Raw genomic sequence first — 15,727 nt, 5'->3', positions numbered from 1 at the left:
CAAAGCCGCAGCCGAACTCACACCCTGCCCACGCTTATCCTCAAACTTATCCGTTCGTGGGCTATCAGGCCACTGGAAAGTCACCATGATATCGCGACTAGCAGCAGCCATTCTACTCGCTTCCATGAGCCCGTCTGCCCTGTCTCCACCCGCCTCTCTACCAAATCCAAATCGCTGCGGAGACAACGGCGCATCGTCTTGCGGTTTAATACTCTGCCCGTAGAAGACCAGCGGCAAGATACTATCTTTCCAGATAGGCACGCTATGCCTCCGTTTCCAATTCGTGACATTGACCCAAACGGAGAGAACACATGTAGCGACGGTAAGACAAATCGGAAACAAAAGCCATTTCAACCGCATCTCCACACACGCTTTCGTCTCCCACGCGAGCCCATACACCACATCCAGCGGTGGGTCGTACGCCCCGTAGCTGAAATCCCGTGCTGTAGCGCTACCATACTGGAAACGAAAACGATTAGTCATTGCATTCGCCACAGCATCGAAAAGATTCGTAACATTGGCATGCGTCGAGCTACCTTCTGTTTCCACCAGCGGCCGCAATACGGCATTTACGCCTATATGCGCCAAGTTGGACTGACTTTCCAACTGGCAAAACTCGCTGTTTTTGCAGTTCTTGAAGCAATCAAACGTCTTGTACGACTGGCAATACCCATCGAAAATATCGTCATTCATAACCATAGCGACCGCTTTGACGAACTCGGCTGGTTGCCGATATATACACTGTTCCGGCCACGTCATATTCTCAAACGAATATTTCTCGTGCGTGAAGTCGAAGAGCTGTAATTCCGCTGTCGCGGTGCCTTCGGGGATGAAACCGCCGCTGTATAGCGTCCAGGGGCCTACGCGGCACGGCTCTCGGCGTGTTGTGTATGAGTATTCCGTGTTGGAGAGGCTGTTTCTGGAAGTGGGTAGGTCGAGTTCTTCGTGGTGGGCGCCGGGGATTTGGAGGCGCATGGCTGAGGAGGGGGCTTCCCATTCGTGGAGCTCGGAGTCTTTGATTGTGCTTTTGTAGGTGCGTGTGCATGGGTATAGGCTGCATACTGATGCGGTGATGGGGGTGCTTCCGATGTTGAGGAGGGTTGCGTTGATGTAGGCCCATCTGGATGCTTCTCTGACGCTGTCGGTTAGGAGACTGCCCATCCAGGTGAGGTCGGGAGTTGGCTTCATGGTTGAGACTTCGAAATGGCCTGCTCCTACTGATAGGTTCAGGCCGCTGGGCAGAGAGTGGACGGTGTTGTTACTCCACTCTGTACTCTCGATCTTGCTTGTCACTAATGACGCCACGTTTGTGCATATGTTGCACATTCCAACCTTCGAATGCATGCTCTGATTAGAGTCGAAGAAAGCCTTCTCCAGCTCTGGTCTGGGACCCAGATTGCTGAAAGTACAGTTCCCCGTGGGGCAACTGGTGCGTATCTTATTCTCAATGCCGTAGGGCGATACGACGCTGGACAGGATTGCGGCAACAAGATCGGTTGTGGGGCCTCCGTCTGAACCACCTGTAAAGGGGATATAGTCACCACGTCCAGGTACCGTATGCGCGAATGGAAGTGATGCATTGAGCGTAGCGCTAGGAAACGAACACGGTACCGTACCATTAGCCTGCTGAGCGAAAGGTCCCACCAAGAACGACAGTAGCAACACGACCGCGGCAGCCAGTGTAACAAAGTCCTTGAGAAAAACAGTCGGAATGAGAAGCAACGCTCCATAAGCCCCGCGGCTACCGTAGTCGAACCGCTGGATATCTGACAATGGCCGGGCGCTCGTGACGCTGAACCAGTCCCATTTCCTTTGCGATATAATCTGCGCAACGGTGACGACCAGTAGAGCTCGCAGAACTGTTGATAAAAGCGCGATGAGAGCGTTGAGATTGAGGTCGCTGCCCCAGTCTGGTACAGGTTTGCCGTCGTATACTGCTAGGATGCCTGCGATTGAGGCTACCAAGCCGATTGCGCAGGCTATGGTGAGGGTTTCTCCGGCCCAGGTGCGGAATGTGTAGCAAGACTCCATCTTCTTGTATGCGAAAGGATTGGAAAATGCGAAGACGCAGGCAGATGTGATCTCAGTGGAAGGCGCGACCTTCAGGTTAAAGATTGACATTCCTGCAAGGAGTCACGCGACCCTTCAAGCAGCCAGACCACGCACTCGTACCTGCTTTCCTTTGTTCTCCATGGTCTGTAGAAGCGGCCGTAAGAATTCGGCTAATCTATCAGTAGCTCTACCAAGTGTGGTCTGATGAAACCCAACAAAGAAATCACGTCATAGGCCTGCATGCGTACGCGCACACGGGTAGTCAGCTAACTCTTCGTTCCCGTTATATTATACACAAGGATACGAGACAGTGCATCTATAGAGATCCATAGTCATCCCGCTGAACACTTCCCACTATGCTGCCACTATCTCCATCCAATGCCGGACCGTCCAATGTCGGACGTCAACTTCTTCAACCCCGGCGGTACAGTCCTGATATCCCAATCCCAATGAAATGTACTCCTGAACCTTCGCCACACGCGGATAACATGGTCCCACGTAATGTCGTCATCTGCCCCGTTAGAAGTAAACGCTTCATACATCCAGTCCATATTAGTAGCTCTGCTGTACCCAAAGACACCTAATTCCTTGATGCCGAGCTTACCATAGGGAAATTTTAATGGAGCGTCCATATCGGCAGTTGAGGCGTGGAGAAGATTGCCGTAACCGTCTATCCAGAGTTCAGGGAAGGGGTCCAGTTCTTCGAGAAGAGCTTTCACGGTGTTGATACCAGGAGACTCAGATAGTTCCTCTTCTGCTTGAAGTATGTAGTCGGATAGGAGTAAGAACGTCTGTCTCAGTAATTTCTCTGTTGAGACAGTAGTGCTTTGTTGCGGTGCCCCGGTGTGGGAAGGCGGAGTGAGCGTTATGCAGATGGTGGAGACACGGTGGGGATATCCGTCGCGTAGTAGAGTAATCAAATCTTTGATGTCAATACGGACAGTGCTGAGGGCGGTCACTTCGGCGGGAGCAATTTCCAGTACAAGGGTCTGTGCATGGGGCTCTGGCCAGGAACTTAACATCGCTCCCAGGACCGTAGGATGATTGGATCTCTTGGACAGGAGATCGTCCAACTTTTTGAAGCCGTCAAAATCTGTAACGGGCTTCTTGCTGGTCATCTTTATGCTGATTCGGTTCAGACGTGATACAAGCTCCCCTAGGGTGCGCCGGGGAACTAGGCCTGTTCGAGCGATACCGAAGTCGAGGCCCCGTACGGTATGTGTGTTCAAGTCGATTACGATTTCGTCTGGGGGGCGCAGTACAAATCCTGCTATCGTTTTCGTGTGTCTACTGCTAGGTTTTGAAATGGGCGGCGCTTCCTCCGCGGCTTCCATCGGAGGGTTTTGCCTTCGTCTGATACAAGGACCTTTCTCAAATTTATCCCACTTCCATCTCTCATGCCCACGGCACCCCCCAATTCCCGTTCCGGAAATTGGAGTATTCTGATCTCAGACATGAGATGGTTAGAGAACGCGTACTTGCGTATGTCGAGAACGTCGTGTACTGCGAAGGCAGTGAGCAAGTTATTGAACATGCGCGCTCTATCAACCCATGGTTCTCCATCTCTATCGGCCGCTTCAAACGTAGGCTCGTGCGTATATAGTGCTCCGCTAGCACTTCCGAACGAGATTATCTTGAGGGAGTCCGGGTTCTTCCACACAAAACGTAATAGAGGCAAGAATTCGAACACATCGCTGTCCGCACATAAACCTTCACAACAGGTCGCATTTACATCAATGACAACCTTCTTGAGGCGGTTGAATTGCGTTTCGATTTCGTTCAGCCACTTCGCCGCGTAGTCGACCTGGGAGTATTCTTCATGGCTGTTCAACTCGTCACAATCCTCTTCATCAAACAGTCTTGAGAAAATGAACGTGTTTCCGCCGTATAGGATCCCAGAAGCTTCGTCGTGTATCTGGCGGCAAGACGATAGCAGAGCGAGTCCCTCATGAAAGTCGTGTCGGAATGCCTCGTCTTTCCCGACTCCGTCTTCGTATTCGCTGTAGTAATCCTCGAGAGCCCCACGGAAAGGATGTGACGCATGGTAAACATCCGCGTTATGAAGCAGGACTGGATCTTCGCGCTTGAACAGCAACTCGTACACGCAGTTACGGATTTCAGCGGGTAGCGTTGTAAGAAACGAAACCGCAGATGGATCGGCCGGACGGGATGTGCGATTTGGAGGATTCTGCATGATGGACAGCTACCGATATTGATGAGTTGGTCGCGGCAGTGCAAGTGGTATCAGTGTGGTCGGGCGTTGCTTGGTCTGGCAGGTCGTTTGCTACATTTTATAGGCAAGTGCGCTGGGAACAAACTAGGCAACCAGACTGACCACGGAAAGAGCGCACGGACTAATGATGAAAGTGATGCCATTCAGAAGACATTGTACCTTCCCATCTCTTCCGGACTTCGCGCTCAAGCTTCATGTCTTCTCGCGAGAAAATTTGGTGTGTACATTGGTGGCCCTCCTATCTCACAAACCTTCTAATCATAAAACCCCAAAATCTTATTCGCCCGATCCAAAATAACCCTCTCTCCCGGCCCCAACCCTTGCGCATCACTATCCCACTCCTGTAACCCCATTGCCCTCCACCCCTCAATCCCAACCAACTCATCCAACTCATCCATCTCCCTTGCTGTGACCCTCCCAACATGCTCACTCTCACCAACGCCCCCACCGAAATCCGGACTCGGAGTACCAGCAAGAAACGTCTCGCGCTGACGGACAAGGTAATTCGCATTATCTTCCGTCATGGGACAAGCAGGAATATACAAGACGCTGGAGTCAGAGGATCCGGCGTGCGTCTTGTCAACACTGTGGATGGTGTCGCAGTGCCAGGCTACATAGTCACCCGGCCTGACCTCCGGCATATGGATCATCGACTCTCTCAAATTGAGATGTGGGTGTAGCAAATATGACAGTTCCTGGCCGCGACCGGGTGTTGCGCCGTGAATCCACGCGTTTTGCGTCTTATCCATTTCCCAGTTATCCGAGGCGAGGAAATCGGCGGAGTTTGTAGTGGTGGCGGAGGAGGGTGTTTGCGCGCCTGGCTCGACGCCGCGTTTGGGGCTGAAGAAGGGGCGGAGGAGGTAGTATGCTGTTGCTTTCGCCAACAATGGGTTGACTAGGAGTGTGCCTTCGAAGGGACCGGTGTTGGAGAGCGACAACCAGCCTTGGAACATGCGGAACGCGCTGCACGCTCCTACACCCTGGTGCAAATCCGAAATAACGGGCAGACGACAACTGGCTTCCCAGGGGTCGAATTCTTCCCATCGCCCTTTCCACACAGAGTCGTAGACTTTGCCTAGCCCGTAGCCTTCTTCGTCCCAGCGTTCTACGCTGCCGCCGTCGACGTGGGGGCCTAGGGCGAATTTGGCGTCGCCGGGGAGGCGCATGCGCAGGCGGTCGGCGTAGCTTATGGGGTGTTTTGTGGAGAGCGGGATGTGTGGGTTGAGGCTGTGCCAGTAGGACATGAGGAAGGATTGCGTCTTGAGGAGGTTCGGGTTGCCGCGGGCGAGGAGCTGGGTGCGCGACCAGTATAGTTCGAAGACTTGAGGATTGTCGGCGGGAAATGCTGCAGAATGGTTAGTTATGCGTATATTTCCGGGATGCGCCCAGACGTACCTTTTGTCTGAGGATTCTGGCGAATGTATTCTCTCAGGTCTTCCTTCCATTGCAGCGCTTCCTGCTCTGGTACCACATTCCGGATGACGGCGACACCTCTCTTCCGCAGCTCACTGCTGAAAGACTCGGGCGCATTGTCGATATCCTTGAAATCAATCTCGGGGATGACTTGGCTACCGCGCTCAACAATCAGCGGAATCTCCTCGCGCAGATCTCGAAGGAGGCGTTCCCAAGACTCTCGCACTTCGGCTTCGTGCCCCCGGATCAGACGGCTCTTGAGGTCCGCATATTCTGGCGTCAGAGGCGTAAACTCCTGTCCCGAGAGCGATGCAAAAGCGTCGGATATGTCGCCTGCGCGCTTCTGGGCTTGTGTCGCGGCGGTGCGCAGTTGCGTGACGGCGCGTCTCGTCGGAGATCGGATGGTTCGGAGCGCGGAGAGCATCGCGGAGGTTCGTGTGGAGATTATTCGACTGTTCGATACTGTATCATGGCTTTCTCATCCCCAGAAACCGCCCATTATATACTGCTGCTTGCGCCGAGGTTGCACCAGCGTTCAGTGTAGTTCCGACAGAATAGTGAAGCTCAAGCTGTCGAGAGAAGATACTGTACATTCGGAAGCTCTTCTCGACTGGGTATAGCGCCTTCTTTGAGCTCTGCCAGTCCACCATCCCCGTAACTACCACTACATGTAGAGCATCGTTCCCGACGACTCCATCTTAGACCGTTGTCAGCTCTTAGATTCGCGAATGAGGCGATGAGGAACATGTTCTTCGGCGCGACATGCTAGACGCACGCACTGGAGTGGCCGCGCGGGAAACGGCCGCCAGACCCAATACCCCGCCATCCCACTCCTCCAAGCATCACCTTGCGCCCAAGATGACTTCCGCGCTGCCGCCTAGCAGGTTAATAGGCAGGCTGAATCAACGGGCCGCAGTCCCACTGACCGCCTTCATCATCGAGGACCCTCATGGGCAGAATCGACGTAAAAGTGTAGCTTCGTCATGTGGGATGAAGCTATAACACTCAAGTGATCGTGACTATGAGCGGGGTCGCTGGACCCAGGAGCCATTGAGAAGGCGGAGAAGGCGACGTCCAGCCCGCTTGAGCTCGACGGAGCCGTACCAAGTTCCTCATATGTCTTACTGCGCGTCGATTAAGGTCTTGTCGACGCGTGAGGACGGTTACGGCGGGACGTTCTCCGCAGCCTTTTGCTGTGTCCACGTATATAGAAGTATACCTGTCCCGTTGCTGCGGGTTGCTCTCTGCTTCTCTAGATTGTCAGCGTAAGCACCTTTGACAATAAGACTGCTTGAACCGCAATCAAAACCATCATGTCGCAGTCGTATCTACCGAAGGATTTCCTGTGGGGATTCGCAACAGCCAGGTTCGTCTGATTCTCAGGACCGATTTCTCCACTCCCCAAATTGTACCCCGCCAACGAGATATACGGTTTGGGAGGCGCCACATTGTTGTCACATACTGAGTTTCTGAACCCGCAGTTACCAAATCGAAGGCGCACCGCATGAAGATGGCCGCGCCGATTCCATTTGGGACACGTTCTGCCGCATCCCGGGCAAGATTGCTGGCGGAGAATCCGGAGATGTTGCATGCGATTCCTACCACCGCACTGACGAGGACATTGCCCTCTTGAAAGATATCGGCGCAAAATCATACCGCTTTTCGCTCTCGTGGTCCCGCATCATACCGCTCGGCGGACGCAACGACCCCGTAAACGAAAAAGGTCTGCAGTACTACATCAACTTGGTCGACGATCTCCGTGCCGCAGGCATCGAGCCGATGATAACGCTGTTTCATTGGGATCTCCCAGACAACCTGCACAAGCGATATGGGGGCATGCTGAACAAGGACGAGTTCGTGAAGGATTACGAGAACTACGCCAGGGTGTGTTTCAAGGCTTTCGGTTCGAAGGTAAAATATTGGATCACCTTCAACGAGCCTTGGTGCAGCTCTATTCTCGGCTATGGCACCGGCCTCTTTGCTCCCGGTCGTTGCAGTGACCGGACCAAGAGCGCTGAAGGTGACAGCTCGCGGGAGCCGTGGATCGTCGGCCACTCGCTCCTCATTGCCCATGGTGCGGCGGTCAAGGCCTACCGTGATGACTTCAAGGCCAAGGATGGAGGCCAGATTGGGATTACGCTCAATGGTAAGTGACCAGCACGTGGCTCGCGTAGAAGGTGTGGATACCACGCATATCGAAGGCCGTGCCAGGGTAGCAAAAATCGGCCTCACGTCTGAGCATGAATATGACAAGCTGATATGCCGTTTCTAGGCGACTGGACAGAACCGTGGGATCCAGAAGACCCGAAGGATCGCGAGGCCTGCGACCGTAAGATCGAATTTGCCATTTGCTGGTTCGGCGACCCAGTGTACTTTGGCAAGTACCCAGACTCGATGCGCAAGCAACTGGGCGATCGCCTTCCCAACTTCACACCGGAAGAAGCGGCTCTCGTCAAGGGAAGCAATGACTTCTATGGCATGAACCACTACTGCGCCAATTATATTAGACACAAGGACACTGAGCCTGAGCCTGAAGATCATGTTGGCAATATGGACATTCTTTACCAGAACAAGAAGGGCGAATGGATTGGCCCAGAGACTCAATCCGTCTGGCTGAGGCCAATGCCTTTGGGTTTCAGAAAGCTAATCAAGTGGCTCAGTGATAGGTACGGCGGCCCGACCTTCTATGTGACAGAGAACGGAACCAGTCTCAAGGGGGAGAACGATCTCCCTCTTGAGAAGTTGCTCGACGACGAGTTCCGTTGCGAGTACTTCAGGGGATACATTGGAGCCTTGGCCGATGCTCACACCTTGGACGGTGTCGATGTCAGGGGCTACTCAGCTTGGAGTCTCATGGAGTGAGTAATCCCGTTTCTTGACGTCTACCCTGACCCCCACTTGTCATCAAGAAGTTTCTTTTCTTTTCCCAATGAGTGGTGGAGTCTTTATTTGTCCGCATGGCGGTTGCGCGTTCGCTCCCGGGTAGATCATTCTTTGTCTCCTAGCCTCAAACACTGCGGGCTTGGGGTCCCGCGGACGCCGTGTAAAGCGTCATGGACACTGACTTGGTGTACTTGCAGCAACTTTGAGTGGGCCGAAGGCTACACGACACGTTTCGGCGTTACCTACGTCGACTACAAGGGTGGCCAGAAGCGATACCCTAAGAAGAGCGCGCGAGAAATCTCGAAAATCTTTGACAAGTACATCAAAAAGGAGTAAGAAACCGAGAATCCTAGCGACAGGCGGATGTGGCGTACGACGGTGTAGGACGGATACGCATCCATCGAATCACTGTCGGGATGGGCCTGGTCTGATAGACAGCGCGTTCTAGGATTTTTCTAGCGTCATGTATGTGGATGGGAGACGGTGAATGTGGGACGATGTGGCACAATGTGGCATGCCATGATGGGCTGTCCTTGCAAATTACCGTGTGCGGAAAGCTGTGCGACCCTCTCTTTTCTTAGATGGATCTCGGAGTCTTTGCATCTGTAGATACTATCTTAGATCCGGAGCATTGCGCCATCTTAGGCCCCGCGTGGTAACAACCACTGGGATGATGGTTGTGTATCTCCCGTGTTAGCCTCGCGATATTGATTCCGACGTTTGAACGAACTCCTCATCTGTCTGCTAAGATCGTGGTGCCGTGGTGCCCGAGGCGTAGTGTACCAAAGTTGATAAAGTTTGGTTGAGTGCCCACCATGCTGTCATGGTTGAGGGTGAAGGGTGCCTGTAGAGCTGAAGAGATCCCTGACAGCCAAATCGGCACGCATCCCATCTCGCCTGTTTCTCACACGCATTCGTCCACCAACGTCAGCGTACCGCCACTTTCAGCCTCGAATCATACCCCACAATTGCGTCTTTTATGCAGGTAAACGCCAAAAAGAAAGGAACGTGGCGCGCCCAACGACTATACAATCGCATTCGGGTTGAACGAAACGATAGCGACTGAAAACTGTAATTGCACGCCCCACCAATCACTCAATAGCAAGAGGTTGCGCCATCGCTGTGTTGCACTTCTAGTCTAAGAGCTAGAAGCTTCGGAGACCTTTGATGGCGCAACAGGCTCGCTTGGCGCGAATCGTGAAGCGTGATCGGTGAGGGAGGGCGCGAAATTGTAGCGTTAGCGAGGCTAGGAGAGATCCAAATGGTGTGGTTAGAGCAAGTGGGGCATCCTTGTTGGGGTAGACCCGTAAACTCTAATTTTCCACAAGCATGTTTCAGGCTAGGGGTCGTCTTGTCACCAAAAGTTCGTGGCCGCTAGCGGGTGGCATGGTCTTGTGGAGTTGGACAATTGAGTTCGAGATTAGCAGCGGACAATCAGGATGCAGGTTCATGGAAGAATGCCGGCTGATTATCTAGTAGACACGGAAAGATAGATCCTAAGTTTGGTAGCGAAGGTATGGAGTCATGACGAACCGTCCGTCTGTGACAGTTTGGCGGCTGGCCTTGGTTTGGGACCGGCACTTGAGATTATGATAATGCTGATGTTTCGGACGCCATTTGATCCGGCCGACGCAGGTTTGCTTGCGCAATCGTTCACGGGCCCGCAAAGTGGACATGGTGTCCTAGAGTTGGGCTTGTCTGTAGGGCCCTTGGAGATGGTTGAACTAAGCTTGCGTGCAGCCGCCAGGCTCCTTTACGAGTAAGACAGGTCTAGCGAGCGAACCGGCGGCTCGCTCTGCATCCCAAGAATTCCAGTGTTTGGTTGTCGGTGGTGACACTGCAGCTGCGATCTGACAGGTAGAGATGGTTACACCGCAGCACCGATCTGCCGCTCCGGGCCACGACGCACGGGTACCACTGCCTGCATTGCACGGAAGGGGTCGACGACGATGGGGCTCTACGGAGGACGGATGTTCGGATTTCGCATTCGGCTGAGCCCTGGATGGAGCGCTGAGATTGGAGCACACGGAATTCACCGCTACTATCGACACTGCAGAGACAAGATAGACGATACTGGACGCGAGGTGCATTTGATACGGCGCGCCGCCCTTGGATACGGCGAAGATCAACGTTCGGGCAGCTACGTGTGGGGAACCTCCATATTAGGCTCTCCATTCGCGGTCGTAGTAGCAACGGCTGGTTTCAGGATCTCGCGACTGTCATGACGATGTTGGTTAGATAGTCGGTGATGGCATCGGGAGAGCTGCCCCAGTCGCGGCGCGCGATTACAAACAAGAGAGTGGCATCATGTCAGCCACTCCTGGAGGTCCCTAACTGCGTAGAGCGTGACGGCGGCGGCGCTAGAAGTTTGCATGGACGGTGAGAGTATTGGGGCTAGACAGCGCAAGTGCAAGGGAGAAGGGAGTGCGGCTGGGGGCATTGACGTAGGCCCGTCGTAGGGAAGGAGCTAACCTCGTGACTTCCCGTACGCGTACCATGGCCCTCGACTCTACACCGAAACCTGAGGCCAGCGATGGAGTTGGCTGGAAATGAAGCACGCTTTCGGCCACCATCTCGCTGTCGCTGTCTCAGGTATACGCAGGACGTCAAATAACGTCGCTGCTAGCCGCAATCAGGCGGACGTTGCAGGTGGTGCGGCGCAATTGATCCTTCGGGCTCCCCACCTGTGCCCCTCCAAACCACCACGACTCTGCCCGCGAACCTGCATCTCGCGACCGCGACTGAAATTTCTGCCCAGAGGCTCCATCGCCAGCACGCACTGGGCAGGATCGCGCGCTCCGGTCCATTCTCTCATCGCGGCACGCGGCTGGCGGCACCTTAGCCTAGTGCTGCCGACGTGCAGCACTGTCATCTTCGAAACAGTTGCCGAAATTCACTATCGTCCAATATCGGCGCCAAGTGTGGCCTGGCAGCGCTGCCGTCTACGGCCTAGTCGCTGAAGCCTCGCCGTGTGCGCCTGCGTCTATGGAGCGGTGAGGTTGCTCGGAGGATTCTTGCTTTATCGATTATTGGGGGATGTGATGCATAGCGCAGCAGATCCGCGACCCCCATGGCAAAACTGCACTGGCTCTGCCCATCAGCATCTCCAACTCGTCACGAGATGTGATTATCCAAGGTTTGCAGCCCTGTTACTACAGAGGCACTGGATACGCTACGCACGAGCTCCAGCCACAACCTTCTGACCTCTTCTCCATGCGGCGTGCAGGAGCGCATCACGGACTCTCTCTGGCCAATGCTCCTCAGCTCATTTCTGCAAGTCCGACTGTCGGCAATGCAGTCCCTGCGAATGACGGAGCCCTCACCATATCTTCCCACGTGCCGACCATGCGCTTAGTCTGCAGGGCGCCGAATATAGACGTACCATATATGCATAGCCAGCACACGGCATGAAACGCATCGATAGCCATGAGGCCACGATAGAGTTTACTCCGCCGAACATGTCCTCCTCGCACCGTCGGCAAGACTGCTCAAACTCGATATGTCACCTGTGTGTAAACATGGTCCGTGGAGTTACTTCGGAACTATCCCTCCAAAGCCCTGAGCCCTCGCTGCTCGTTCATGGCGGACCATGCCATGGCCCTGCGTCCCGACATGATCGACGTGCCTGTCAAGCTACCCCCCCTGGGACTCAATACTCGCAGAGATCCACAGCGGACCCTCGCGCGTCTCGCAATTGCCCGCCGCCTCGACGTGAGCGCGCGACCCTCCGACTGAAGCAGCCATGGACAGGCCCATCGTGGCCCTTGGCACTTCGGGCTAATTTTCACCATGCAGGGCTTCCACGTGCTGACCCTTTTAGCGCTGCCGGGGCCTGCTCGTCTGCGCGCTCCTTTGCATCGCCCGTGTCATCCCTGGATCCTGGCATCGCTTCACGTACTCGCTGCATGAGCCCACGCCATACGCTCCTCAAACGTCACATTTTGTCCGTGTCTGGCTTGCCTGTCATCCAAACTTCGCTACGGTCCGCAAACACGACCAGCTTCCTGACTGGCAAGCGGCCATGGCGACATCAGCACCATGTCTGCCCATTATTATGCGCTTCCGTAGACCCTTCGCGGTGGGCCCACGGGCGCTTTTCTGCGCGCACTCTCGACGTCAGGTGGGCCGAAGCGTGTTGCGCAGGAACTCGGCCATGCCAACTCGGGTGGGGTGCAATGTCCCAGGCTAGAGCCTGTAGTAGTGCCTTTCCAGAACAGTCACGCCTCGCACCCAGACGCAGGGCGACGTGCTCCTAGCCCGGCCTTCCTGCCACCACCGTTGAGAGTTTATATGGCGTGAAGGGTCTTTACCACCCTAAGCTGATACGAGCCTGTGGGCTACCTACACTATGCGGCGTCCAAGCCTCGTACTAACGTACAAGCTAAAGTGAAACGATTTCCCCAGAACCCACGTTGTGTGGCTACCCACCAGGGGCCCAGGATCAGGATGCCAACACTAGCCTAGGGCCGAGCATGGGTCCCGACAGACGCTATCCATGAGACCTGATAGCAGGTTATAGGCTCATGCCAGCCATGTCTTGCTACCATCAGTCCTGTCTCTCTACCATTTTGCTTCGCTCCTTTGGTCGTGCCGTCCCTGACTTTGTTTCTAATATCTGTCTTTGACTGACATCATCCTTCCTTCGCATCTGCAACACGGCACAGAGCACACCCCTCATCCCTCGTCATTATTCTCCTCCCAAAGCACGGGAGCACCCTTCGCCTGTACAGACATAACTGATATTGCCAAACGCTTGGACCGCATTCGTTTGGGCCACGCTGACATAGCAACGTCGACATCGCATATACTCTCACCGCCTCTCGCGGATCCTCGATGACTTCAATTCTCCACTACCGAGACCCTATCGCCTACAGGAGTGACTTCATGAGTACCTCCAGCTACCACTCGCCTCACATGGACCAGCAGAAGAGGTCGCCGCCTTACGAAGGCCATTCTTCTGGCTCCGAAGCCAGACAGCTCACTCCCGGTGCGAAGAAGCGACCTTCGAGAGCCGGCACCCGCAGCGTCACCACCCTCACCGCCGCTCAACTCGAGCGAAAGAGAGCGAACGACCGAGAAGCACAGCGAGCTATCCGCCAAAGAACAAAAGACCACATCGACACTCTTGAACGCCAGGTTCGCGACCTCACTGCGCAACTGGAGAACAACTCCTCCACCAAGATGATGGACCTCATCCGGAGGAACGAGGAGCTCGAGCAAGAGAACGCAGTCCTCCGCGCCCGCCTGTCACACGCCGTATCGGCACTGGGAGTCCCAGAATCAGGAGCAGGTACGTACTATTGATTTCATTCCTGCAAAAGCACTGTCCAATTGTTCGACTCACAAGCTCGTTGGGTTGTCATGGTTGCTTTTTGGTGTCTCGGGCCGCAACCGTTTTGGTGCAGCCGAACCTCTTTTCGCAACATGTCACATCTTTCTTTTGCTTCATTTCCCGCATTCCGGTCTGGCGTCTCGATTGAGCGACGTGCAGTATCTGTAACGTCGGATTCCTTTTCCCGCCGAGGCGAGGCGAGAAGCGCGAGCCTCGTTCTCCACCCAATGTGATATCGATGCATAGAGGCTGACATGACTACAGCAGGCGCACCTTCACCGAGTGATCGGGTTCAGATGCTCAGCCAACCCCGGAGAATGTCTACTGGAACGGCGAGGAGCGCACATTCAGTCCCCGAAATAGCGACGCCCGTGTCTCAACCTGGACACTGGCAGTCGCAGCACGCGTACGCCCACCACGTCTCCTCACCGCACGTTGATACGCCACCTGCCATGGGTGAAGTCCAAGCGCCACAGCACGAGGGAGTTCGCTGGAGTCCTCACCCCAACCACCCTCAGCAGCAGCACCACCAAGTTTCCATGCCAGTGCAGGATGCGTCGGTCCATGCGGTTGAGCAGCCCAACATGTCATACCCAAGCCCATATGTCATGGAGAGCAACGCGCGAGCCATGTCTTACCCTCTTGAGAACGCCTCCATGGTCACTTCGCAGCCGATGCCAATGTCCGGTTACGGTACACCAACCTCGCATCCTTCGCCTCACGCCTCGGAGTACCAACGACACATGAGTGTTCCTATGCATCACCAGCCCGTCCAAGGTCAAGGCCCACCTCAGCACCAGCACCAGCAACATCACACATCCGCTCCTTATGGCTCCTACCCTGTTGGTCCACAGCAAGGCTACCCTCCCCAGGTCAGCCACGGCAGCGAGATGCCCATGATGCACGCACAGCACGGTCAGCCGCAGATGATGAACGAGCAAGGACAGCACATCATCTACCAGCCGTACCAGTCCAACATGAAGGTTGAGCATTGAGTATGACCACGACTCGTCTGAACATGTTCGCAAATCCTACGTGGCTGCAGACCGTTGGCAAGGGTACCAGGGAGACGATCCTTCGATCACACAACACCCACATCGAGCAATCTACTAGACGCAACCACGCGCCATGGAACAAATTGCTCCTTCATCGCAATCTTCTCGACGCGGGACAAAATGTCCTTGACACGCGGCACTACGCGGCACAGTTACGATAGGCTGTATTCCTCGGCGATATATCATAATTGTTCCGCAAGGGCCCTTCCGAAAGCAGTAGCACGCGCCGCCGCTCGATGCTGTCGATGACGGCAAGACGCGATCCATCTCGCGGGAATTTGGCAGGGACGACCACGCCGCCTCGATCCTTTGGGTTTTCACACGCTAGAACCAGGCACACGTTCTCGGTTCACCGCTATACGACGCGGCACCCGTTTCCAAGAACGCCCCCAGCGTCGGACAATTTCGCATCACCTCAAGTTTTTTTTGGACGTCGTCGCTGCCCCCCACGATCGCATGAAGCGCAATGAAACAGCAACACGGAAGGCCCCACATGCGGATTGTGGGATCGCATCAAGATTGCAGTCGCCCGTGGTGCAAAGACATCAGGTCCCGCTTGGGACGCTACAGACTAGTGCGTTCCTGGAGACTAGCTTAGGGCACGATGGACGGTGAAGAGGTGGATACGATGATGATGGGATGGTGGAAGCGGAAGAAGAAGGGAAATGAGCAAATGGAACATTCCGTGGATCCTCCATTTTCTGCGCGCGCGCCTGACCGGGGGCCTCGTTGCGAGATTTGTGAGCCGTCGGCCGCGTT

General features: G+C 54.8%; 4 protein-coding genes across 4 annotated transcripts; 2 read left to right on the top strand and 2 right to left on the bottom strand.

Moving 5' to 3' along the window:
* Positions 1-451: 451 nt before the first annotated feature.
* J4E93_008656 (uncharacterized protein) lies at positions 452-4,246 on the bottom strand (the record flags this gene model as incomplete). Its single annotated transcript, XM_049346554.1, has 6 exons — positions 452-459; positions 600-1,520; positions 1,617-2,100; positions 2,173-2,222; positions 2,657-3,298; positions 3,439-4,246. 6 exons carry the CDS (start codon positions 4,244-4,246, stop codon positions 452-454), a joined length of 2,913 nt encoding a protein of 970 aa, XP_049196444.1.
* A 293-nt stretch (positions 4,247-4,539) lies between these two features.
* On the bottom strand, positions 4,540-6,122 carry J4E93_008655 (uncharacterized protein; the record flags this gene model as incomplete). Its single annotated transcript, XM_049346553.1, has 2 exons — positions 4,540-5,630; positions 5,681-6,122. The coding sequence occupies 2 exons, from the start codon at positions 6,120-6,122 to the stop codon at positions 4,540-4,542; spliced, it is 1,533 nt and encodes a 510-aa protein (XP_049196443.1).
* Positions 6,123-7,011: 889 nt separating this feature from the next.
* On the top strand, positions 7,012-8,917 carry J4E93_008654 (uncharacterized protein; the record flags this gene model as incomplete). The annotated part of the gene is made up of 4 exons (XM_049346552.1): positions 7,012-7,064; positions 7,180-7,844; positions 7,971-8,556; positions 8,779-8,917. 4 exons carry the CDS (start codon positions 7,012-7,014, stop codon positions 8,915-8,917), a joined length of 1,443 nt encoding a protein of 480 aa, XP_049196442.1.
* Positions 8,918-13,414: 4,497 nt separating this feature from the next.
* On the top strand, positions 13,415-14,908 carry J4E93_008653 (uncharacterized protein; the record flags this gene model as incomplete). The annotated part of the gene is made up of 2 exons (XM_049346551.1): positions 13,415-13,871; positions 14,178-14,908. 2 exons carry the CDS (start codon positions 13,415-13,417, stop codon positions 14,906-14,908), a joined length of 1,188 nt encoding a protein of 395 aa, XP_049196441.1.
* Positions 14,909-15,727: the final 819 nt, after the last annotated feature.

Source organism: Alternaria ventricosa (assembly GCF_023758065.1).
Source record: "Alternaria ventricosa strain BMP 2768 chromosome Unknown scaffold_17, whole genome shotgun sequence".
NCBI classification, from domain to species: Eukaryota; Fungi; Ascomycota; class Dothideomycetes; order Pleosporales; family Pleosporaceae; genus Alternaria; species Alternaria ventricosa.
This window is presented reverse-complemented; position numbering and strand designations above follow the sequence as displayed.